Here is a 26,093-nt window from a genome sequence, read left to right on the forward strand (position 1 = left end):
AAAATATTCCTTCATCACTTCTAGGATCAAATTTTCCTGATGCATCATCTCTTCTAATGTAGCATTTACTTCCAAAAATTCTAAAATATCTAACAACAGGAGTATGACCAAACCATAATTCATAAGGAGTCTTACCGGTATCACCTTTTATGTGTACTTTGTTGAAAGTGTATATTGTTGTATTGACAACTTCTCTCCAATAGATATCAAACGATTTAACTTCAGTCGTCGTTGTCCTTGCCACATCCAATATGGTTCTATTTTTCCTTTCCACCAATCCATTCTGATGTGGAGTTCTAGGTGCAGAAAGTTGTCTTTTGATTCCATTCTTCTCACAAAATTTGTTGAACTCACCAGATGTAAACTCGCTGCCTTGATCCGATCTTAATCATTTTATCTTTAGTTTTGTCTCAGTCTCAACCATAGCTTTGAAGATTCTAAATTTCTCAAGAGCTTCTGATTTTTCTTTTAAAAATGCAACCCACGTCATTCTAGAGTAGTCATCAACAAGTAACATAAAATATCTATCACCTTGAAAACTTTTAGTCCTTGCCGATCCACACAAATCAATATGAATAAGATCAAGAATTTCATTAGATTTATCATGTATGCTTCTGAAAGAAGTTCTAACTTGCTTGCCCATTTGACATTCTCTACATACCGGATTATGAGGTTTGACAATCTTGGGAAAATCTCTGACAGCCTATGTTGAATTGATCTGTACTATGCAATCAAAATTTACATGACACATCCTCTTATGCCATAACCAACTTTCATCAATCTGAGCAATCAAAGAAGCTTTCTCACTAGAGTTCAAATGAAAAATGTTTCCTTTAGTATGGGTTCCAGAAGCAATTTCCAATCCAGATCTATTGATGTTCTTGCATTTTCCATCCTTGAATTGCAAATGAAATCCTCTATCCACCATCTGACCTACACTTAGATGATGCTTAGATCCTTCAACATAATAAACATTATCAGTATTAGTCTTACCATCCAATGATATTGTTCCTTTGCCTTTGATCCTACATGCCTTGTTGTCTCCAAATCTGACTAGTTCGCCATCAAATTCTTGTAGTGATAGAAATTTTCTCTTGTTATCGGTCATGTGATGTGAGCATCCACTGTCTATAACCCATTCATCCTTTTCTTCAATTTTAGCAGCCAAAGGCTTCTCCTCAATAGGAGTTGCTTCAATGACAGGTTCTGGAGAATCATCTTTGATAGCAATAAAGACTCAATCTTTACCATAGCTTCCATTGCCGATTCCACTTACAGGTTCATCATCATCATCAGAATACCAAAATCATCATCACCAACATAATAACATGATTTATCCTTATTCCTTCTAAATCTAGGTTTGTTCTAATATTTTAGATTAGGCTTATAACTCTTCACAAATCTTTCATGATTCCTAGCATCTCTTTCAGGGCATTTAGAAGCCAAATGACCAATCTTATTGCATGAAAAACATTTAAAAGTCACTTTTCCTTCATACTTACTTCCAATCGGTCCTTTAGGAATTCTTCTAGCAATCGGGGCTTCCACCTCTTCAAGTTCTCTATCTTCCCTTTCAATGTCCTCCAAATGTTTAACATACAATTCCTTCCAATCTATCTTCTTCTTACCGGAGGCAGATGTTTTAAATGCAGTTTCAATTTTAGTAGCACTCTAATCTCCAAGTTCCACAAGTTCAAAAGTAGTCAATTTCCCAAGTAATGTATCTTTGGTAATAGGGGTACTTGACATTGTCCGGAGTTCAATAATTGCAATAGCCTTCATCTTGTAAGTCGAAGGTAGAACTCTCAGAATCTTTGACACAACCTCATCCTCACTAACCAATTTGTCGCAACATTTGATTGCCATAACAATTTCATTCACTCTATCCTTGAAAGAATTGATCTTCTCATCTTCTTCCATCTTCAAAGTTTCATATCTTACCCAGAAACCTTCAAGTTTTGCAGTCTTTACTACTTGGTCACCTTCGTAAAGAGTTTCAAGCTTTGTCCAGATCTGCTTTGCATTCTCCAACTCTATGACATTCAATAGCTTTTCATCGCTTCTTTTGCTATAACATCATTTTCAGCTCTCTTTTGTTCATCAGTAAGTGTCGGTGTTCTAGAATTAAGATCATGAGGTATATACCCTTTCTCCACTATCTCCCAAACTTCAGCTCCAAGACATCTCAGATGAATCTTCATTCGCTCCTTCCATATTTTATAATTTGTACCATCAAATTTGTGACTCTCCTTCCAATAGAGGTTGAATGTAGAACTAGATGTAATTACCATCAGATCTCCCCAAGCAGTTAAGCTTCTGCAGAGAGGACCTCGCTCTAATACCAATTGTTAGACATATCTGATACCAGGAGTAAACTGGGGGGGTGAATCAGTTTACCATCAGAAATCAAAACTATTGCAGATCAAAACCTTTAAACTAGAGCACAAAGAAACCAACACAATTAAAGATAAAATAATGAAAGCACAATACACACAACACCAATATTTTTGACGTGGAAAACCCATTAAAGGGAAAAACCACGATGGAAAACCCTACCCACAATCAAAAAATACTTCTGTAGCGGTATGTGAAATAATTACAATGGGGATTGCACTTGCAATCAGGCCAACAACCTAGAGCTCATTGTTCATCACAAAAGAGAAGTCTCACTGACTTACAAAACATCAGACTACAATCTGGAGAAAATGAACTGTGAAAGTAGCATCCACTAATGCTTGATACAGTTCTAGTTAAGCATAAATGTCTGCCCTGCAATACCAAATCCTTCTGATCCCTTTGTTGAAAGATATGAATTTATTCGCACATAAACCTTTGTAGACATAACCTTCAATCCCAAAAACCATACCCAATTACATGAATAAGCTACCTATAAATACAAATCATCAACCTTAATGATAAGGTCGGCTAAACCCTAAACCCCAAAATCCATAATTACAAAAATTACATCACACGGTAGCACCAGACCAATATTATGATTTACATTACATAGCATGGACCTAATTCAAATATTAAAACAATTATATCTGTTGGAAATTCCGTTAAGACCAAAATCCAACACGTTTCACCAACTGGTAGAAACCCTTAATGCAATAACACAGAATGTCTAACCGGATCCAAATAGGACCACCATAACAGCACGCCAGCCAATGCAAAGTCACCAAACACTCAGGACATGATCAAGAAGCACCTTCAACATGATATAAATTGATTCCATAAGCCAAACCAAAATTATCTGATCAAAACATCAAATATCACTAACCGGTACTAAGAAATATCAACCAGGAACATAAGCGATAGTTACCAGAGCACCAAAACATGAACCAACAAAATATGGAAAGCATATAACCATCCATAATAAGCCTCCAAAACCACATGTAGGGATTTGATCATACCATATCAGATTCAAAGCCAAAACCAAGATAAACACCAAGTCTAATCGGGATAGGTCCAATCGGGATAGCAGAACCATATCCAACTGAGATACAGTGTTGACATTGATGACAACACTTAACCAAATCCAACAAAATCCAACAGACTTAGGCAAGCCCCTATTCCCAACCTATTTCCCTTTCTTTATGTGTGCAAGAAACAAGTATAGAGCTATGATCTTCAGAATAGGCATTATTTGCAAAGACAAATCAACCCTCTTTGGTGTGCGGAAAGTGAGGAGAACTAGAGTGACAAACGCTCCAATCCCAACATTTTTGGAGCTTTTTTGGGGATTGGGTCCAAATCTGCATATATTGTTCAGATCTAGCTACGTGCCTCAATTTGATGACTATAGCTCACTGTTTCCACATTTGTACCTTCATTTTCAACACCTTTCCCTAATTTCAACAATTCAAATCATAAAAGAGGGCAAAACAATTTCATCCCTTGAATCCAATTAGTATTTTAGTCCTTATCATTACTGGTTTGTGACAAAATCTATTGGATTCACCCCTCTTTTGAATGTAATGGTAAATTAGCAGTTTTCATCTCTCTCTGATGGTGGAAACCCTAATTTTCTACCCATTACAGACTCAAAAACCTAAAAGATATTTTCTCATTTGGTTCTTTGCAAATCTAAGGATTTATGTCCTTGGATCTAACTATTTGAACATTGATGCTCAAAATAATGTCAATTGGGGTTTTAACTTTAAAAAATAAATAATGCATAATAATCTTGAATAATGAACATCTTAAAAATATATCTTGTTTAGCATATTCAAATGACCTAGCGAAATAACTACTATTAAAAATTGAGACTCTTAACATTGATGGCGACTTCCTCTACTTTGTTGTGTACGCTAGGGCTTCGACTCTAGCCACATTTTCTCTATGCATGGAGTTTTGTTTAGGGGTGGTTGTCTGTGCAAGTGGCTTGTAGGGGCAATAGTGTTGGGGGAGTTCAGGTTGGGGTCTTTCTCTAAGGTGCTTGCCAGGGTTTTGGTAGTGGTCTTGCTACATGGGTAGATGTTGTGGACTGTGAACTCCTTTATTAGTAGAGTGCACTCACTCTAGTGGGTGCTTGGTCTTTTTGGAATGTTTAAGAGATATTTTGAGTGATATTTGTGGGAGCTTGCTTTGGTATGTGGAGGAGTTGTGAAGGGTTTTTGGTAGCTTTTTACTGTTTATTGAGAGCCTTTCTATGTTTTGACTCCACTTGTTCATGCATGTCTGGTTTGGGGATTGGTCTAGTCCAGGTTTGTATGAGAAGGTTTTGTGTTTTCTTTTTCCTTTTTGAGGCCTTGCATGACTTTGCACAAAGGTTCTTTGCTAATGCAAATGTCTTCGTTTAAAGATGTTGTGCTAGGAGGAGCCTCACTTCCAAGTATGAATGAAAATCTAGGCTTGGGGATGAATAAATCTAGCTTTTAGGACATCTCTTCCCAAAATGGAGGCTTTCATCCCTCAAAAGTGAACGGTTGTCTAGCAAGGAGTGAACACAAGCCCATGCTTGTGATTCAACAAGGCACTGTAGAGGAAGATGTCAAATACCTTACTAATCATGCTTTGACTTGTAAGTTTATGGGGATTTGTGTCTCACTTCCCTTTCTATAATTGTGGGCCCACCACACCTGGAGTCTAGAGGGTGAAATGAAGGTGATGTTGGTTGCAAATAGTTACTTTTTAGTGGTATTTTGAGTATGTCTGATCGAAATAAGGCTTTTGAAAGAAGGCCCTTATTTCTATAATCAAGAGAGCATTTGTATTAAACCACGACACATGGGATTTAACCCAATAGAGGATCTACCTTCTAGAGTTCCAGTGTGGGTGCGAGTCCCTTGGTTCCTGTTAGAGTTATGGAGACATTGATATCTTCCATTTGATCGCAATGCTGCTTGGTAAACTAGTGGGCCCATCACAACAAACTATATGCTCAAGTATATATTGAAATTGATTTAAGTAAGCCTTTTCTATAATCTATAGGAATTCAACTAGGATCCACTTCCTAGATCCAATATATTGGTTATGAAACCCTCCCTTGTCAATGTCAAATTTGTCATGAATATGGCCATTTGTAGAGAATATGTCACATTTCTAATCCTGTGGTCCTTCTAGTAATGCACAACCTTGACAACCACCCAAGTAGGACAAAGGGAGAGCTTCTATGGTGGAAGACAAGGAGGGTTTTATCCCAATCAAGGCCAAAAATAAAGGAAAAGGGCAAAAGGAAAATCTAAAAGATAGGCAGAATGATGAGATGTTTAATAGATTTGATGTTCTTGGAGAGTTAGATTGGTTTGATGAGGCCTTGTTGGGATGCCTATGGGTTAGTAACTATTGACTTTGGAACATATAGCTATTAAGAAGGATAAAATTTTCCCTATTGTCTCTTAGGGTGGAAACTTGAATGTTTAGATAGACACAAATACTCCCTTGCTGACCTCAAGTGAGGTGGAGACAAGTGAGTGCAAAGAGGTGATAAAAGCTCCAAGAATAGCTAGCTTAGTGAATAATCTTGAGAAGGACTCTCGAGAGGCTGGTAAAGGAAAGGGAGCCACATATGCTTTGGGGTTGCAACAAAAAATTCTCAAAAAGGGGGTTGTGAAGAAGTCTTCTAAGGTGGGAAGGAAAAAGTGAAACTAATTGGTGAGAGGTGGGTGGAGTTAGGTTTAGTAAAAACCATTGATTCCCATTCTCCCCATCTCAAAAATGATTCTTCTCTCATGGAATGTTAGGGGTATTAATAAAATTATTTGGCAAAAGGCTATTTGAGACTTAATTTGATTCCATTCTATAGACATTGTCTTCATCCAGGAAAGTAAGATTTATGTTGAAGGTATGTGGAGTCCGGGTTTTAAAATTTGGGCTAGAGGCCAGTGTTAGTGCATTGGGGCTCAAGGAAACTTAGGTGGTGTGGCTTGCCTCTGGGACCCACACAAGGTCATCTATTATGGTGGATTTTCAATAGATCCTCAATGTCTATGATTGCCTCAAGTTTAGAATCTAGTTAAGTAAAGCTCCTCACCAATGTGTATGCTTTGACTGACATGATAGGAAAGGCTCTGGTCTAGTGCGTATCAGGATGGTTAGGTCCCTTTCTCCATATCTCCCTTGGATCCTTGCTAAAGACTTTAATGTGGTGCTAAGCATGGATGAAAAAATGGGTGGTGTTGGAAGGCTTGAGCAATCTTCTAGGCTCTTGAAGGAGAATGTTGATCATTTGAATTTGATGGATATAAAGCCATATAATGGTATGCTCACTTGGAATAATGGAATGTAATAACCAATATTGTTGTTTCTTAATAAATTAGTTTAGAGTATGGAGACTATTTTTTTCTTTAAAGGGTTTTCCTAGGATACATCATTGTGTTACGATGAATGGTTTTATTGTGCTATTTCTTTAACTGACCAATTATTTTAGATTATATTTTATGTTCATTTTTTCTCTTAGATTAGTGTAGAATGTGTTTTTGCACTTTAACTGCCTTTCTTATATAACTTGTTCATTGCAACATAAGCCATCCTCCTAATAAAGGACGCTGTATGGACTACAAAAATGAACAACAATTAAAGGTAAGCTAGGAAATTCAACCCAAACCAATATATTAAGAGCTTGGTGGTCAAGGTCCCTAGTCCATTTAAAAAAAAAAAAACTAGTAATGATTTTCAGACATGGTAAGGACCAAGCCTAAGTGCATTGTCCTCATGGTTAACTTCTAGAAAATGAGCAAAAACCATGGTGAAATTTTGGATTATATTTAGTTTAGCTCCATAAGGGACCCTAGCCCTCGAGCATGATTTTAGATGAGATTCATCATACTAATAACCTATGAGTATAAGTTGTTCTAACTACTTGCAAGCATTGTCAAAATCTAGAACCAAATAAACAATATTTAGGGGAGGTTTAAATCCTCAAGATGTACCTTTGGTACACATTTCTAGAGTTTCTTTTTAGATGGCACCACAATTCACTCTAAAACATCCACTTCAATAATAAGAGTTGAATAAATAGGTTTTGGTGTTATATAAAGACAATTAACTACATAAAGAGTTTACAAGAAAAATTAACAGCTTCTACAATAAGTATAGAAATTAGATAAATATCCCACTACACTATTAATATGAGGTGTTATTGATAAAATTTTAATAAATAAAACATACATCAAAATCAAACCAATTCCCATATTTGGCTATTCTTCTTTCTTAAAGCAATTTATTTTCTCTACAACTATATATAACTTCTATATGAAACTTAATATACTTTTATGTAAATATATTTAACATTTAATAAATCTCCTCCAAATGATAATCACTAGTGTGATTTCCATTAAAAACACACATTTGATTCTAAAAGCAATCTAATAGTATATAATACATAAACTCTAGAAAACTAATGTCAACAATTCTAAATAAACTCCATAAGAATCAAATCTTGTTGAATGTAAGACTTCATTAAAAAAAAAACACCTTAATCCTTAACTTTGATTGCTAATGAAATGGTGACAAATTGAAAAAACGACCTCAGGTTAACATAAAACCCTTTTTGGAGAAAAAATTAATGGAAATCAGGAGAGTCGATTATTTCTAGAATATTTACGCCAAAGGCGTCTCTTATATGAAATGGATGGCCTGCTTTTTTCAAATCCACGGTGGAGAATTGCTTGGAGGTACTGCAAGACGATTGCAATAATATTGGCCCTTGATCGATCCTAATGAATGCAAGGTAAACGCTAGGTCTTTGACACAAAATTCATTTATGATCCACCCCCTGTCACACACAAGCTGCTTTGCCGCCTCCTTTGAACAGATAAAAGCCCCTTTGTAATTAATGTTGAAGGTTTTGTCCCAATCTTGTTCTGAAATCTAGCTAGGGATGAATATTTGGTGTCCATTACGATTACGTGAACTGGCCCAAATGCCTCCTCTGCCTTGTTAAGGAGGCCGATCACTCGAGCCAGATTTGAGATGTTAGCCCTGAAGGCAATTGCTTCTGTAACAGGGGCGCTAGAGTTTATTGTGGCCGCCACTTCCTATGCCTTTTGTGGATTTGAAGAGTAAACGAGCAGGATTTTGGCTCCTTTGAGGGCCAGGTGGATCACGATCTCTCTTCCTATGCCCCTTGATGCCCCTGTCACAATGGCTACGTGCCCTTGCAGAGGTTGGGGTTTCTGCTCTTCGTCGGCCATGGCTAATGAGGTCGATTGTTTGATCATTTCAATTGCAGTTTGATGTATAATTTATAATCGATTTGAGAGGAGGTGCAGATGTCACCGCTAACATTGATAGTGTAAATTTAATATATGAATTGATGCTTTGCTCTGGTCTTTGCCTAGGGAAAAGCTTTTCTTGATGGGCAAGAATATAAAGCATTTGGTTATTCAACTATATGAGGGAACAATTTTGATGGGTTAATTTGCTTGGCAGCTTGTTTGAATTAGAAGTCGGGTCAAATTGGCCTATCCAACGAACAAAATGGTCTTTATTAAACATTTATTTCTTATTTATTAATTAAATTAAAAACAAAACACAACTATTTGTGATTTTTACTTTAATTAACAAATACCAACTAAATGGGCATTGATTGGATAGCCATTTCAGAGAAGTTCCATGGTATCAAAAATTGTAATGAAAATTAGTTTTTCAATTAATTAAATAAACTCAATCACATATTGTCATGTTAAAAAGTGTATATCTAATAACAAATTGCATTTAGTTTTAGGTTCTTTTTGATGGAATATATTGATACAATTATATATTAATAAGTGACACATTCTTGTATTAAGTTTGATTTATAATTTGATGTATATCCATTTCACATTCATTTGTGGTTAGAGAGAGAGAAGGGAAGAAAAATATATAAAGAGCTCTCTCTCTCTCTCTCCTTACCTCTCATCACATCTCTCTCTCTCTTCACCCTCTATCTTTCCCAATACATATATCTCTCTATGTCTCTCTTTTAATCCCTCTCTCCATATCATTCCCTCTTTCTATATATCCACTTCTCCTTTATGCCCTTGACCCCCTCTCTCTCTCACCTTCTATTTATATCTCTCGATCTCTCCACCCATATCTATGTCTCATTGTCTCTCTCTTATTACCTTTATCTACCTATGCTATATTTCTATCTCTTTCTATCTATATCTTTCTCTACCTTTGTCACCTTATCTCTTTATCTCTCTCCCTCTATCTATATATTTCCCTCACTCTCCCACTCTACTTACATGGATTAAGATATGATTTGTTAAATGATCTATCAATCTACCTCATACAATGCACAAATGTATGAAAAAAAATCAGACCACTTTTTTTTAATTGACCTTCCACACCATTTCGACGTACCCATTGCACACCAAGGTGCAATTGCTAGTTTACTTACCGTTGTTTTTAAACGTTGCCTCATTACAAGCGTATGAAACACAGTTATACTCTAAATAAATGTTCGCTGGTTTCAATTTTTAAAAACCCAAAACCCAGGAAAATTTTTATCCATTCCTCTTCAATGGCATCTTCTTTTTCGTTTTCTGCGCCTTCCATTCTCTTCACGAATTCTTTGAAGCTAATCCCTCGCCAATGCTGTATGTGCTCCACGAGGGGTCGAATCCGCCTTTCGTCTGGTTCTCTCGGTTTTCATTCTAAAATCAAAGCTGCCGCGGGTTCGAATCGCAGGGAAAATGCGCTGCCGAACCCCGCCGACTTAGAACCCCCGGAAGCATCCGACGACGAGGAAGAGGAGCTCACTAAATTCGGCCGCGTGGAGGCCCAGGCCGCCAAGCTACGTAAGAAAGAAGCCGAAGAATACGAGCGCAAGAAACATATATTTCTTGCTGCTGTTGCCGATGAAGAACAGACCGCCGTGGTGGAAGGAAACGATCCCGAAATTATCAGACCCGAAAAGGAAGATTTTGGGGACGATTTCTTTGCTGAGGTGGACAAGGCCGTTGCGCTGCGAAGGAGCGAGCTCATCAAGGAGGGAGTCCTTAATGTGAAACAACCTCAACAGAATAAAGAAATCGATGACCTCGAAGAGGAGGAGGTAGGTGATGTCGAAGAAATTGAGGAACTGCAAGACTTGGCTGCCATTAATGAACTCACTGAGGAAGAAGGTCAAGAAGTGGAAGGATTGAGTCGCGATACAGCAAAAGTCATAAGCCAAGATGTTATCTTCAATGAAGATGAGTTTCTGGATCCGCCCGATCTTCAGGCAAGAATAAATTCATTACTAAGGTGTTTAGGTATCCGCAGGTCGAAATCTTTTTTTATTTGGTGTTTATTTTTTCTCTATAAATTTTTGTTTATGGGTAATCTTCACTTCACTTGTCAGCACTATGGGATATCACTTTAGTCAAATTCATTCTGAACTTACGCGGATTTGGGTTTTAATTTGAGATCACCGGAACTTGGCAGATCCGTTTCTGGCTCCGACTCAGGAAAGAGCAAAATTCCTGTAAGATTCGCAAATAAAAAACAATTAAAAACACTTATAAATATGTAAAGACAATTGAACACCCACCCTTAAAATATGTTTCTCATCTTAAATGTCATTTGTTGTGCACAGTTTTTCCTATATCTTTTTCCAGAAGCATCATCCTAATGATTAATTTGTTTTTTAAAGAGTTTTATATCAAACCCAAATTTGTTTGGCTATCTGATATTGGAGCATGAGTCATAGGCTGAACTTCTTCGGCTAAGAGTAAGGACTGAGGGGTATCTATTTTGCCAAAATTGTTTGGAGCACGATCCTCACTTCATCCCTTATGATGTCAGGGCCTTGCACTCAGCAAGACTTGATTCCTTGTGGGTTCATTCAGAACCATTCAACTTTACTAACAGATCAAGAACCCATTGACTATTGATAAATTTTGAATATTTTTTCACAAACTAAATGCCAATTTTATTAGTCTCAAACAAAAATAATAGCAATGACAAATATTGTCACCATAGGCATGCTATTACCAACATTCACTTAGAATGAAACAAAATTTTATTGAACCTTGGTTTCTACTTACTTAACATACATGATACAAATCCCTACAAATGGAGCAATATATTCTCTCACTGCACTGAGAGACATTTTACAGTAGTAGCAAAGAGTCTCATGTCATGTACATGAAAATCTTGCGATTTAAACTTGACAGCCACTTACACTTCAAATTATTAATATCTAATAATAAATATAATATTAATAATGTCATTTGATAGTAAACAAAATATTGTGATGACTTGGTCTTAAGCAAGTCTTAAAAGAATCTCAAAACTAAGTTGCTGGTTCCTGTACGGGCATGGGGTGCTGGTATGTTAGTAGATGGATTTTTTTCTTGGGCATGACATGGCTAGGTATGTCTATATATATATATATGCAAAACATTAAAAAAATATACAAAATTGTAAATACATTTGATACAGATATATCATATAATATTATATTTCAAATCCTTGATATTATGACATCTCATCATTGATCAGTGGTAGTGACAAAGATAAATTTCAACTGATAGTTCAAATTTCAATAATAAATATTATCTCATATATCATATATGTCCAAAACGATTCAAATGAAAATCACCACAATTACAATATTTGAAAATAATAAAAAAAAAATTGTATCTTGGTCTTCAATCTTCATCAAAAGCATCTAGATCAAAGTCATTGTTTGGTTCAACCTTATTTCAACCACAAGCAAATGGAGTGCCACTCCTTTGAGGTACATCATGTGTTATCATCCACATTAACTCTAGCAAGCTCTACAATAGATGCATCCAAGTTAGTACTCTCAGGGGTTATATCCTAATTCTTCATTGCCCCTTCCTTGTAGTCATCTTCCTTATGCGATAGGAGATGGAAATTGGAAAAAGTACATAGACCATGTCTTAACCTTTTTTTTGTAGCCAATTGGTTATGCTTCACTGAGTGGATAGAGAAATACGTACTTCAATTCTATTGAGTTGAAGAAGAACTTGAACCTATTGAAATTGGAAAGAAAGTTAATACAAATAAAAAATAAAGAATGCAAAAGAATGGTAAGCACTAAAGTCTACAAATGTTAAAAAAACTAAAATAAAAAATGCTTACTTGTGATAGAAACTTGATTGCAGGCGGTTGGAGGAACAAATAATTTTGCTTGTGGAGGTACTGTCATGTATGATCATCTTCATTATATTGGTAACCTGCCAAACTTTTTTCTAACATTATCAACCACTTGTGGATTTGAGAAGATTCCTCGGAATGTCAACTGTATCCATTAGCAACTTCACCATCTCTATATGGTGCAGTTCTCCTTGGCAAAGAAAGTATCTTTGTGTTATAATATTGGGGGGATAATGCACATGCAAGGAGATGCAATGGTGTGTTCATTTTTTTCCAGTGGTGATGAATGATTTTTTCCATACTTTGGACAAATGTTTCTTTGGTGTCCTCTTTTTGTGCTATTATGACCTTTATTTTCTCTACATGGAGTTGATGGTATCATAGATTTCCCCCAAACGTGGTTGATTTATATCAGAAAACATGATCATGAATGATCATGATAGGCTTAGTGAAATTCAAAACAATCCACATGAGTTCACCAATCATCATCTGGATTCATTGATTCAACCTTTTGGGCCCTCTCTAAATTTTATTGCTTCCAAATACTCCATTGATGGCTGATGACCATGGCACCCAATGCCTCTCCCATCTTCACAAGTCATCTCAAAATGATTGCATGTGATGCAAATCGAATCTCAACAACCTAATGTTGTGTAAAAAATAAGTTAATAACACAATGAAATGTAAGTAAACATGGCGTAAATTAAATAAAAAATTAAATTTACATTCAACAATTCGAAATTTGAGAAAGTTCAAAAAATACCTTGTGACATATGATTGGTTATCACACACATTTGGATCTCCTCACCCTTAAATGTATACAACTTTCAACCACTCTATTTGAGTGCCAATTGCTTGCATCACCAAATTAAGGGACACCATGGTCCCAAAAATGTGTTCATACCTTTCCTCAACCAAATCATTTGTTGTCCTACAATTTGTTGCATCATCCATAATGACTTGGATAACATGATTAGGACCCACCATCTTGATGGACTCACTAAGGATTTTAGAAATGAATTTTGTACTTTTGACTTGCCCCTCACAATCAACCGCCTTCAAAAACATTGCCCCTTTAGGGGACCCTACAATAGTATTTATTAAAGGTTGGTTTTGAAATCTTTCCATCCATCATAAACAATGGACACTCTTGTTTCAGTCCAAGAATACATTGCCCCTTTAGGGGACCGTACAATAGTATTTATTAAAGGTTGGTTTTGAAATCTTTCCATCCATCATAAACAATGGACACTCTTGTTTCAGTCCAAGAATCCTTGACTGATTTCTATACAATTTTTTTCTGCTCACCTTTTCATACCCAAAACTTGTGTATGCAGAGGTGCGTTATTGATTGCCATCAGCATTTTCTGCTAATATGGTGATTTAACCAAGTTGAAAGGAAGACTATTGGCATAAATGCAATGTGCAATTTTTTATTTGCAATGTTTCTTGTTTCATTTTAAAATGACTTAAGAAGGAGAGGGATCTTCTTTTTGGATAGAGGTCGTCTCCATGAAATGATGTTGGGAGGCCATTACTGAATTTGTAGGTGCCTTCAATGATGTTTCCCTTGCTGTAGGATGATATTAAATTAGATTTTTCATTCATAGCATGAACTTCTTCTTGTTTTTTAATGAATGCCATAATTTTTTGTTTTACCATCTCCTTTTTTGCCTCACATATTTTAATTGCATGCCAACTTATAGCACAAAGTGAGCTTTCACTTGACTCTATGAACTTTTAAACTGGACTCAGCATCCATTACGATCCAAATAAAAGCCCCACCTCTCGGAAGTTGTTCAAGCATCGTAACATGTTTCCACTAAAGACATGTTTGATCATATTAAATTGTTTATTTGTCTTAATGTCCACTGGATTTTAACTAGCGGCCATTTAAAATAGATTGCAATTTGCTGTTATAAGAAATTATAAAATTTTAAATAAAAAAATGCAACCTGACAATATTTATAAACTAATAAAGTTCAAAGGAAACAGCAAAAGTATTAAGAAAAATCTTTTAACTGATTTTTTTAAGCAAATTAACCATCCGCAAAACTTTATTTCAAGCAGGTAAGCTTATTCTTTGTTTTAGGGCTTTTTCATTCTGAAAAATGATGTTCAGCATTAGCCATCCTTCACAAAAGAGAATGATTAGACAAATTAACCATGAAGAAAAACTTCGCATTTGAGGGAAGTGAATCTAATCTTCATTTTTGGCGTTTTTTAATTTCACCTGAAAACAGTGGAATGGTAGCTGCCAGCACCAGTCATAATTCATAGAAGAGGAGTTATTTGAAAATACGACTACAAATAAGAACTTTATATACAGGGAAATGAGCGTAATCATTTGTAGGGGTTTTCAACCTGAATAATTGCTAGCTGCTGGATGTCTAGCACTCCCTGTATAGTCATTTTAATCATACACAATGACTTTGTATCATAGGGATGCGAGCCTAATCTTCACTTTTAGGGCCTTGAGAAGATAGCTGAAAGGTCATCACTATTTAGTATTTTTTAATTATGAATATGCTGCAAAGTGTTTAAACCTGTAGCCATGGGTTAATTTTGAAGAACTCCTTGCTGAACCCAGAAATTGCATTCGTACAGAGCTTCAATGTACATTTTGTCATATGCTCCGCAAAATATTGGACAAGTTGATACAAAAAGCATTCTTTTATAGGAAATGAGTTTAATCTTTATTTCAGGTTTTATTTCCCTGATGAAGAATGGAAAGTCAGGTGAGTGGCCAGAACTGGCCATAATTGGTCAACGAAGGAAGTATAAGGCTAATTAATCAACCTTTTTATATAGGGGAGTAGGACAAACTATTCGTTTGATGTTAAAAAAAAACACTATTTGTTTGAGGTTCCCTGTGCCCAATGAACAAAAATCTGAATGGATGGTTAGCAGTAGTACTACCTGTAAGTCATGAATATGCTATCAATTATTTTAAACTGGTAACTAGTGTCAAAAGTTTACTAAAAGCAAAAAATTAGAAAATGCTTCTTATAAATTACTTATGGTTGGCTCTCAATGTCCATTAACAAACCGGGAAAAGCTTTATTTTAAAGGAAATAAGTCTTATCTATATTTGAGGATTTTTTTTCCAGAAACAATGGAAAGGTAGCTGAATAATAATTTGCAAAAAACAGAATAGGTAGTTATGTTAATTTTGGTTTTTGGTAATATTTGGGCAAGTGTAAGGGCCACCTTTAAGCTGGCATGTATGTACTCTTCTAAAGCAAGGATTTCCTTTATAGACAACAAGTTGAGGCAGATCCAAATATTGTCTTACTAGAACTACGGAAACCATTCAATTCAACCCTTAGCCATTTTGTGAAGCCAGGTTTTTGCTCACTCTCTAATTTCTTATTTAGTTTTTGATCTCTGAATGTCTTGTAAAGTTGCATTCAGCTTAGATGCCATGACCTAGTAGTATCTCTTCTGTCAAAGTTTTCTACAACTTGCACCTGGTCTTGTATTTCATGATATGTCCTACCTAGAGTTGGATGCAGTAATTCACCTTGTTTTTACACTTATATGTGCTTTGCGATTTAAAATCGGGGTCTGTAATATGGTTAAGTACTTACCCTCAGCATCAATCTCCAGCTAACCCCCATAACAACACATAAGGGTGGCTTTAGGTTCATGTACTGTTTCGAGTTTAACTCCTACCTCTTTGTGTCCCCATGGCTACTTCAAGGTACCCTCCCCAAGAGCCCATGGGAGTAGAACCTGGGATTTTAGTGTGAAACAGTGAATCTCATTGTTCCTCAAAGCTTGCCTCAAATCCCATGGACCACTGAATTGTTTGTTTGCTAAAAGGAAATAACATTATTATCTTAAAGTTAAAGTTTTAGATTTCAAAGCTCCCTGTATTGCAGATTTTTAAACATGACTAAACTGCCATATAACATATTTCCCTGTTAGCTGCAAACTGATCTACTAGAGCAGGAATTTACTATGTAGTCAAAGTCAAGCTACCCAAAATATCCCTCGTTACAGATCACTTGAGAATCTGAGATCAACAATTTTTTTTGGCAAAGGTATCCACATTGTCATTCTAGAGGCATAGATCGAATCTGTTGTCTACCACAGATGAACTCTTGGTATAAGAAGAATTGTTACAGTAAGGTGTGTTAATGTCAAGTTGCCAAAATTTATAGGAAGCAGCTATAGGATTCCAGGATTTTTTCCCCTTATACCCATTTGCCAAATAGCTGAATGATGAGCATTAGCCTTAATATATTAACGAGCAATGGAATATTCAAATGGGGAACCATGTATTAGAATTTACTGTTTTTGATCCATTTTGGTGATGCTGGGTAGCCAAAATTAGGCCGTTTGTTTATGTGATGATTTATTGGGACTCAAATGTGTAGTTTCAAGTCAATCTCCAACACCCCTTAGTAGTGAACTGAGGTAGCTATTCTACTTTTCAAACATTGAAATCTGAGATTGAAGGCAAATACTCAAAATGAACAAAATTGCATCTTTGGAGAAAGATATAGTAGGCAGGGATGCATAACAGATCTACTATCTACGACTGTCCTCACATCACCACTGGAGGATTAGTGTAACACCTTTAACTGTGCATTGCCCATGCAAGACTCATCAACTAGAGGAGCAAAACGGTTGACATTGAGTAGCAAGTACAGTTGGGTGCAACTACTTAACCATCCCAGCTAACTTCATATCCTAAGGTCATGGACCTAAGCATGCAACATGGTACCTAGAACTGTTTGCACTTTGGTATATAACCCTATGTATCACTGATCTCCCCAGTACCTCTGATAATGTCATACTGTTCTGAACAGTGCCATCTGTTTAATGTTAAATATGTGTTGTATGTACTATCAAAAGAGTTAATAATCAGGTTTTTTTTTCAATATGCAGATTCTTGAGCCAGAATTTTCCATGACTCTTGCTGAGCTGCTGGATGAGGCCAAAATCATTCCAGTGTCTGTTGATGGAGATTTGGAAGTGGTGATCACAGGCATCCAGCATGATTCACAGGAGGTGAATCCGGGGGATTTGTTTGTATGCTGCACAGGTTCATCAACCAATGGACACATTTACCTGACTGAAGCAGTTAAGAGAGGAGCCTTGGCTATAATTGTTAGTGAAGAGATCTCCATACAAGAGATTGAGGGTGTTAAGGCTATAATAACGGTGGAAGATGGGAATGCTATTCTTCCAGCGCTTGCAGTGTCCTTTTACAAAAATCCATCACAGAAGTTGACTGTAATGGGACTAACGGGGACAAATGGGAAGACCACTACTACTTACCTGATTAAGAGCATCTATGAGACAATGGGTCTGAAAATTGGACTACTTGGTACCATTGATTACTACATTCATAGTAATCTTAAGCTTGACGCTTCTCTTACCACTCCTGATGCTTTAAATATACAAAAATTGATGGCAAAGATGGTTTATAATGGGGCTGAAGTATGTGTTATGGAGGCTTCCTCACAAGGCCTTGCACAGGGACGTTGTGATAAAGTGGATTTTGACATTGCCGTCTTTATGAATTTAACTAGGGATCATATGGATTATCACAAAACAGAGGATGAATATAAGAAGGCCAAAGGGAAGTTATTTGCAAACATGATAGATCCTGAACGGCATCGAAAAGTTGTCAACATCGATGATCCAAGTGCATCGTACTTTATTGCACAGGGCAATCCCGATGTACCTGTGATAACATTTTCAATGGGGAACAAAAATGCCTATGTTCATGCTTTGCAAGTGGACCTTTCTTTGTTTGAAACTCAGGTGCTAATCAGCACACCTGAGGGCAATTTGGAAATATCTTCTGGGCTTCTTGGGAGGCATAATGTGTATAACATACTTGCTGCTGTAGCCGTTGGAATTGCAGTGGGAGCACCATTACAGGATATAGTGAATGGAATTGAAGAAGTTGATGCAGTGCCTGGAAGAATGGAATTGATAGATGAGGAACAGGCATTTGCTGTTATTGTAGATTATGCACATACCCCAGATGCTTTAGGTAGGCTTCTTGACACAGTCAGGGAGTGTGGAGCAAAGAGGATAATAACTGGTATGTATTGGAACACTTTTACAAGAATACTGTAAAAGATAGAAGCAAGCTTATTTTCTTTTTAATATTGAAATCTGGTCAAAACTGTAAATGTTTTCAATTTTCTATTCAATGAGCAAGATATATAATGTTATTGTATCTTTCATGTAATTGTCAATTCACTATATAATAAATCTGATTATTATATTGTATGTTGCAGATGGAGAAAGAGCATTAATAAATTTTGATGATCTTCCAACATTCACCGATCGGTATATATACATGCAAGCAAAGGGGATCAAGTAATACCTTGACCGATCATGTCTATTAGACATGGCCGATCAAGATATTACTTGATCGTGCCTTTTCAAACCATAATCGTATTTAACCGATACCAATCGGTGTGTATGCATTGAATAAACACAACCGATACTAATCGGTATTTTGTGTATTACGATTTATAACCGATGTTAGTTGGTATTTAAGCATTGGTTAAGAACCCGATATTAATCGGGATTTGTTTGCAAGGTTATATATATATAAATCAAGGAATACGATCACATCAAGATTGTATATGTGAATATCAACATAAGTTTGAATGATCATGCATACGATTATCATTATTGGTATAAGAAAAACCGAAAAGCAGAGTAATTATAATAATCATCAGACAAAGGAATGATAAATGAAGTCTTATCATAGTCTATCGATGAGATAGATGATTGAATGAGAGACGTCATTTATCTCTCATTCAATCATTTATCTTACCGAGGCTATCATGTATCAACACTCCCTCTTTGCTAGGGAAGATAAATGAAAGACAACATATGTAGCATCACATTTCTCATGATGGTCAGTATTCCTTATGTCGTCTTATAATCTTACTCTCTAGGGGATCATATCACCTAGACATGTGACATGAAGTATCATCAATCATATGATACAAGAAGTCACATCACCTAAGCACGTGATATGAAGTATCACCTAAACGCATGATACAAAAGTTCATTACATCAATTTGTGATGACAAGATATCACCTAAGCACGTGATATCAGTATTGCAAAGTAAGCAATACCAAGGATAAATACATAAGAGTAATTAAATCCAAATTGTGGTATGTGCATTGACATTTCCAAATGTCTCTACCACAACATAATCATGGCACATCCATGATACACCAGGAATCACATGTGATATCTGGTTTGATCACTATAAGATCGTCACCTTATAATGTCTACATACAAGTGTTCATTATTTGAGAGATCGTCACCTCTTAGAAATGTACACAGGGGGTGGAGCCCATAAAAATCATATCATGACAAAGAAGTTCACACATTAAACATCTTAATGAGTATAGGAGTATAAAGCAAATTAAATTTCAATCATACCAAGACCTTTTCTGAAGTGCTCAACTTTCACCCTGGAAAGTGGTTTGGTAAGAATATCTGCTGTCCGATCTCTTGTACAAATGTATTCCAACTGGATCACATTCCTGTCTACCTTGTCTCGCACATAATGATATGGAATCTCAATATGTTTGGATCTGTCATGAAACACAGGATTCACTGAAAGTTTTATACAACTTTGGTTGTCGCAATGAATAACTGTAGGTTTCATTGGTTCACCGAATAAGCCTACAAGCAACTTCCTAAGCCATATTGCCTCTCGAGAAGCCATGGAGGCTGCAATGTATTCGGTCTCAGTGGAACTCTGTGCTATCGATGACTGTTTTCTGCTGATCCAGGATATCATGGCTGAACCTAAACTGAAACAGCATCCCGAGGTGCTTTTCCTGTTAGTTACACTTCCAGCCCAATCTGAATCTGTGAATCCGTGTAAATCTAGTTAAGCTCTCTCATATTTGAGACCAAGTTTTAGGGTACCTTGTAGATATCTCATGATATGTTTTACTGCTACTAGGTGTATCTCCTTTGGTTCACACATAAAGTGACTCAAGGCATTAACTGCATAATAGATATCTGGTCTCGTATTTACCAGATACATCAGGGACCCAATCATTTGCCTGTATAGAGTAGGATCTGAGGGTTGTGGTTCGGCTGCTGCTTCCTTAAGTTTATGAAGGTTTGTTTCCATTGGAGAGGTCATGGGTCCGCAGTTTAGCATTCCAAATCTCTTCAAAATGTCCAAGGTATACTTACCCTGGTTTAGTATAATGCCATTAGAATTCTGCCATACTTCCAAACCTTGGAAGTAATGAAGGAGTCCCAAGTTCTTCATGTCAAATTCCTTAGCAAGGTCTTTCTTACACTGATCTATGAGGTGATCTTTTCCTGTTGATTAACAAATCATCAACATATAAAATCAATATCAGCATATCACCTTTGTCTTGCTTATAGTAGAGATTTGGATCTGCATCATTCTTTGAGAAGCCTAGCCCTGAGAGATAAGTGTCAATTCTTTCATACCAGGCCCTAGGAGCTTGTTTAAGCCCATAAAGAGCTTTCTTGAGTTTACATACATGAGATTCTACATCATGAATCTCAAACCCTTCAGGTTGCTCTAGATATACTTCTTGTGCAATCTCTCCATTAAGAAATGCTGTCTTTACATCCATTTGATGTACTTTCCATCCTTTTGCTGCTGCAATGGCTAAGATTGCTCTTATTGAGGTATATCTAGCTACAGGTGCAAAGGTTTCTTCATAGTCAATTCCTTCCTCTTGTGAGAACCCTCTGGCTACAAATCTAGCCTTGTGTTTCTCAATGTTGCCATCTGCAGCATGTTTGATTTTGAAGAGCCATTTGGAGGAGACAACAGATTTTCCAGCTGGCCTAGGAACAATCTACCAAACATCATTTTTCATAATGGATTGGTATTCCTTAGACATGGCATTCTTCCATACTTGATGTTTAAATGCATCTGATACATTAGTAGGTTCAACTTTTGAAAGATCATTCATGAGGGCAACGTAGTTGGTAAGTTTGTTAGGCCGTTTGCTTTCTCTGAAGGTTCCTGAAGGGGCAGCATACTTTTGAGCTTCTTCTACAGTTTTGGTGGCCCATAGTGGTCTTTTCTTGAGATTTTCTCTAGGTGGGTTTTGAGTTTCACCTTCATTTTCCTCAAGATTCTCCCTCTGAAGCTCAGGAGCAGGTTCTTCATCTATGCTAGGGGTAGGGATATAGGCTTCAGGTTCTATTGAGCTTTGGGCTCTTTTGAAGGCTAAATCTTCTTCAAAGATTACATCCCTACTCAGTTCAATATTCCTTTGACCAGGTATATAGATTCTGTAGGCCTTGGAGGTTTCACTATATCCTACAAGTATTCCCCTTTTTCCAGAAGGCTCTAATTTTAATCTTTTCTCCTTAGGTACATGAATATAGACAAGGCACCCAAATATCCTAAGGTGGCTGATATCTGGCTTTGTTTTAGTAAAGACTTCCTCGGGGGTTTTATCTTCAAGATGGGAGTGAGGACATCTATTTTGTATATATACAGCAGTGCTGGTTGCTTCTGCCCAAAGATTGGTATTTAGATTTTGTTCAAGAATCATGGCTTTGGCAGCTTCTACAATTGTCCTATTTTTCCTCTCAGCTACCCCATTTTGTTGAGGATTATAAGGTATAGTAAGCTCCCTCTTAATCCCAGCATTTTTACAAAAATCTTCAAACAAATCTAAGGTGTATTCTCCCCATTGTCAGTTCTTAAGGTTTTAATTTTATTTCCTGAGTAGTTTTTTGTTAGTGATTTAAATTCCTTAAACCTATTAAGGATCTCTTCTGATTCTTTACATTTCAGAAAGTAGATCCAAGTTTTCCTAGAGTAGTCATCAACAAATATTACATAATACAAAAATCCCCCTAAAAAAGGTATGGACATAGGTCCACATGCATCAGAATGAACTAACTCTAAAACTTTGCTCGTTTTCCTAGTACTATTTTGAAAAACACCCTTAGTATTTTTACCTAGGGCACATCCCTTGCATGCCCTTGAATGATATTGTTTTAACTTAGATAGCCCTGTGACAAGGCTTCCCATTGATGATAAAGCTCTAAAATTCAGGTGACCTAGTCTTCTATGCCAAACTTCATTAGCATCTGTAGCTTCATGGATTAGGGCTAGGTTGGGCTCTGTGCACATCTCATACAAGTAGCTTTGTCTTTGATCGATGGTTTTAGCTTTCTTGATAGATGAATTCCTTGGCCAAGCCAACACTCTATTGTCCATGAAGGTCACTCTGTACCCATTGTCCTATAGTGCTGATATAGAGATTAGATTTCTCTTGATGCATGGGACATATAGTACTCCTTTAAGTTGCAATGATACGCTTGACTTCAGTTTGATGGTGCAGGTTCCAACTCCTCTGACTAGATGTGTGGAGTCATCTCTGATAGTCACTTCCTCATCATTCTCCTCTATCATGGAGTCTAGCACTTCTCTAAACCCTGTAATGTCTCTGGATGAGCCACTGCCGATCACCCAGGAGTTAACCTTGTTTGATGCTGGGTTTGTAAGTGCTGAGTAGAGTACATACTTCTCGGAGTCATCTTCCCCTTTAGATTTTCCTGCTTTGGCAAATGTGGCTTGTTGTTTGGCTCTTTCCGGACATTTGGCAACATAGTGTCGGAATTTGTCACACCTGTAACATTGAATATGAGAGAGATCCTTCTGGGAGGTATTCTTGCCTTGACGACCTTTCCTCTTCCTAAATTGTTTCTTCTTGCTTTTCTTATTGGAGTTTGTATTTAGGACTTGGAGATCTTCATCTATATTCTTTTGTTTGATCCCTTTCTTATTTAACCTTGATTCTTCTTGGAGACAGTCTGCCCTTAACCTTTCAAACTTTTTGATATTTAGCCCTTGCACTGATGCCTTGGACGAATGTTTCCCATATACTAGGCAACCCGTCTAGAGCAATGAGTGTTAATTCTTTGCTTTGGATCTCATATCCAAGGGTTGCTAGCTCATCCCTTAGGGCTGATATCCGCATGAAGTAGGCATTGATTGACTCCCCTTTGATCATAGCTATATGATTTATTCCTCTCTTTAAAGCCAAGGTTCTACTTGCATTGGATATCTCGAATGCATCTTCAAGTGCTTTGAACATGTTGTAGGCCATTTCATGTTTCCTTATGATGGGCATAATATTATTCCTCACCCCATCAACTATGATTTTGATGGCCTTTTCATTTCCCTCTATCCATGTCGCTTTGTCAGGTTCAATCTCAGGTTCTGTGGTTTCAGCTTTAACAAATGATTCAACTTCATTTTCTCTTAGAATCATCTTGATTCTAAACTTCCATGCTAAGAAATCATTGCCTTCTCCGAGTCTATCTTCGAATCTGATAGTGCTGGCCATTTGGAGAAATGTGATGTTGGATATATTCTTGACTTGAATTTAAATCAAAATCGAAAAGCCGCAGGTTCGATTTTACTATAGCTCTGATACCATGTAAATGTTTTCAATTTTCTATTCAATGAGCAAGATATATAATGTTATTGTATCTTTCATGTAATTGTCAATTCACTATATAATAAATCTGATTATTATATTGTATGTTGCAGATGGAGAAAGAGCATTAATAAATTTCGATGATCTTCCAACATTCACTGATCGGTATATATACATACATGCAAGCAAAGGGGATCAAGTAATACCTTGACCGGTCATGTCTGGCCGATCAAGATATTACTTGATCGTGCCTTTTCAAACCATAATCGTATTTAACCGATACCAATCGGTGTGTATGCATTTAATAAACACAATCGATACTAATCGGTATTTTGTGCATTACGATTTATAACCGATGTTAGTCGGTATTTAAGCATTGGTTAAGAACCCGATATTAATCGGGATTTGTTTGCAAGGTTATATATATACAAATCGAGGAATACGGTCATAGCAAGATCGTATATGTGAATATCAACATAAGTTTGAATGATCATGCTTACGATCATCATTATTGTTATAAGAAAAACCGAAAATAACATATAGCAGAGTAATTATAATAATCATCAGACAAAGGAGTGATAAATGAAGTCTTATCATAGTCTATCGATGAGATAGATGATTGAATGAGAGACTTCATTTATCTCTCATTCAATCATTTATCTTACCGAGGCTATCATGTATCCATAAAAACTAGTGATAACTTTAAGAAACCTCCCTTGAAAAAAGAAATAAAATCTTGGTGAATCTTTCCTTTTTTTTGGAAAAACATATTAATTTTTATAGGTGAATCTTGCCGTTAAAAAAAGATTAATTTTATTTGCAATTTTTTTTTAAATCTAAAGAAATTTATAGAAAATCTTGGTGAATCTTGACGAAAAATAGGCAAATGCATTAATTATGATGGGAAATCTTTACAAAAAAATAATTTCATATGAAAAAAGTAAGGGCTTGAGGGTGGCCTTAAGGTATTATGCTCTTGTCTATAATTTCTTAACATTTAAAATGAAATATTGAATATTTTAAACCCATGAAAATGAGACTCAGACTTGTCACGGACTTGGCGAGGGTGATTTGACATTGGACTCGGGACTGCAAATTTTTTTTGGCGCAAACTCGACAAGTGAAAAACCCAAGAAATTTAGAGATTTTTAAGGATTTAAAACTTGTTTCATGCACCTTTTATTAAATAAACCTTAAAGACGCAATAACATTATCAAGTAGAAGCTAATTTGATCACATACACAAATATACATCGATCACATACACAAATATACATTGATCACATAATTATAAACGCAAATTATAGTTGAAGGAAATAGCACACTTAGATATTTAAATATTGTCAAATGTATACAAAACCCATGGAATATGAAATCCATGACATCAAATGTTCCAAACAAATATCAAAACAATAAATAGAGTTATGTGGCTCAAAGGAGTAAGGTAGGTCCCACTAACTAGTGTGGGGGGGGTTAGGGTTTTTGGATGCAATTTTTTATTGAAAAAAACTTCAAAAAATGTTTGTATTTGTTTTTATTTCGAGATTGAAAAAAAAAAGTTGATTCTGGCTGAGTTTGGGCATCGAGACTTGCTAGATTTGAGCCAAGTTCGTGAGTCTCTCTCTGGACTTGGACGAGCCTGAGTTTGGATCCCTTTTGTTATTATTTGAGATTTTTTTTTAAATTTTGATTCTGGCTGAGTCTGGGCATTGGGACTCGTTGGGTCCAAGCCGAGTCTGCAAATCTCGCTCTGGACTCAGCCCTTGGGACCTGCCCAGGGTCACCCGGCTCGGGACTTGCTGAGTCCTGGTGAGTCCCCGAACTATGGTTAAACCAGCCCTAAATCCTTTCTCACTATTGTTGATTTTATTTATAATCTAACTGTAAGGGTTCTATTTCGAGTTCCATGGAATTTGAACTCCTCAAATACATTTTTTGTCCCATAGAATTTAACCCCAGCCATTAGATCATAGATCTTTAGTGACCCAAATACAATTTCGGGCTTGATGGGCATTGGAGCTTCGTGGGTACATTTTGACAATCCTAGACATTAAATTATAAATAAAATCAATGCTGGTGATAAAAAGTTGAGGATATGGCCCTAAA

General features: G+C 36.4%; 1 protein-coding gene across 7 annotated transcripts in view; it reads left to right on the plus strand.

The window, feature by feature from the left end:
* The first annotated feature begins 9,781 nt into the window (after positions 1-9,781).
* LOC131042958 (UDP-N-acetylmuramoyl-L-alanyl-D-glutamate--2,6-diaminopimelate ligase MurE homolog, chloroplastic) overlaps positions 9,782-26,093 on the plus strand; it is a 91,423-nt gene continuing 75,111 nt past the window's right edge. For 5 of the 7 annotated variants that reach the window (XM_057976304.2, XM_057976301.2, XM_057976300.2 and 2 more), the window contains exons 1-2: positions 9,804-10,651; positions 17,431-18,598. In XM_057976304.2, coding sequence (XP_057832287.1) covers positions 9,860-10,651; positions 17,431-18,598 — 1,960 coding nt within the window. In that variant the 5' untranslated portion in view covers positions 9,804-9,859. Of the gene's footprint in view, positions 10,652-17,430; positions 18,599-18,797; positions 19,099-26,093 lie in introns of those variants that run through there. The other 2 variants (XM_057976305.2, XM_057976306.2) reach the window with 2 other exon arrangements.

This window comes from Cryptomeria japonica, chromosome 4, assembly GCF_030272615.1.
Source record: "Cryptomeria japonica chromosome 4, Sugi_1.0, whole genome shotgun sequence".
NCBI lineage: Eukaryota > Viridiplantae > Streptophyta > Pinopsida > Cupressales > Cupressaceae > Cryptomeria > Cryptomeria japonica.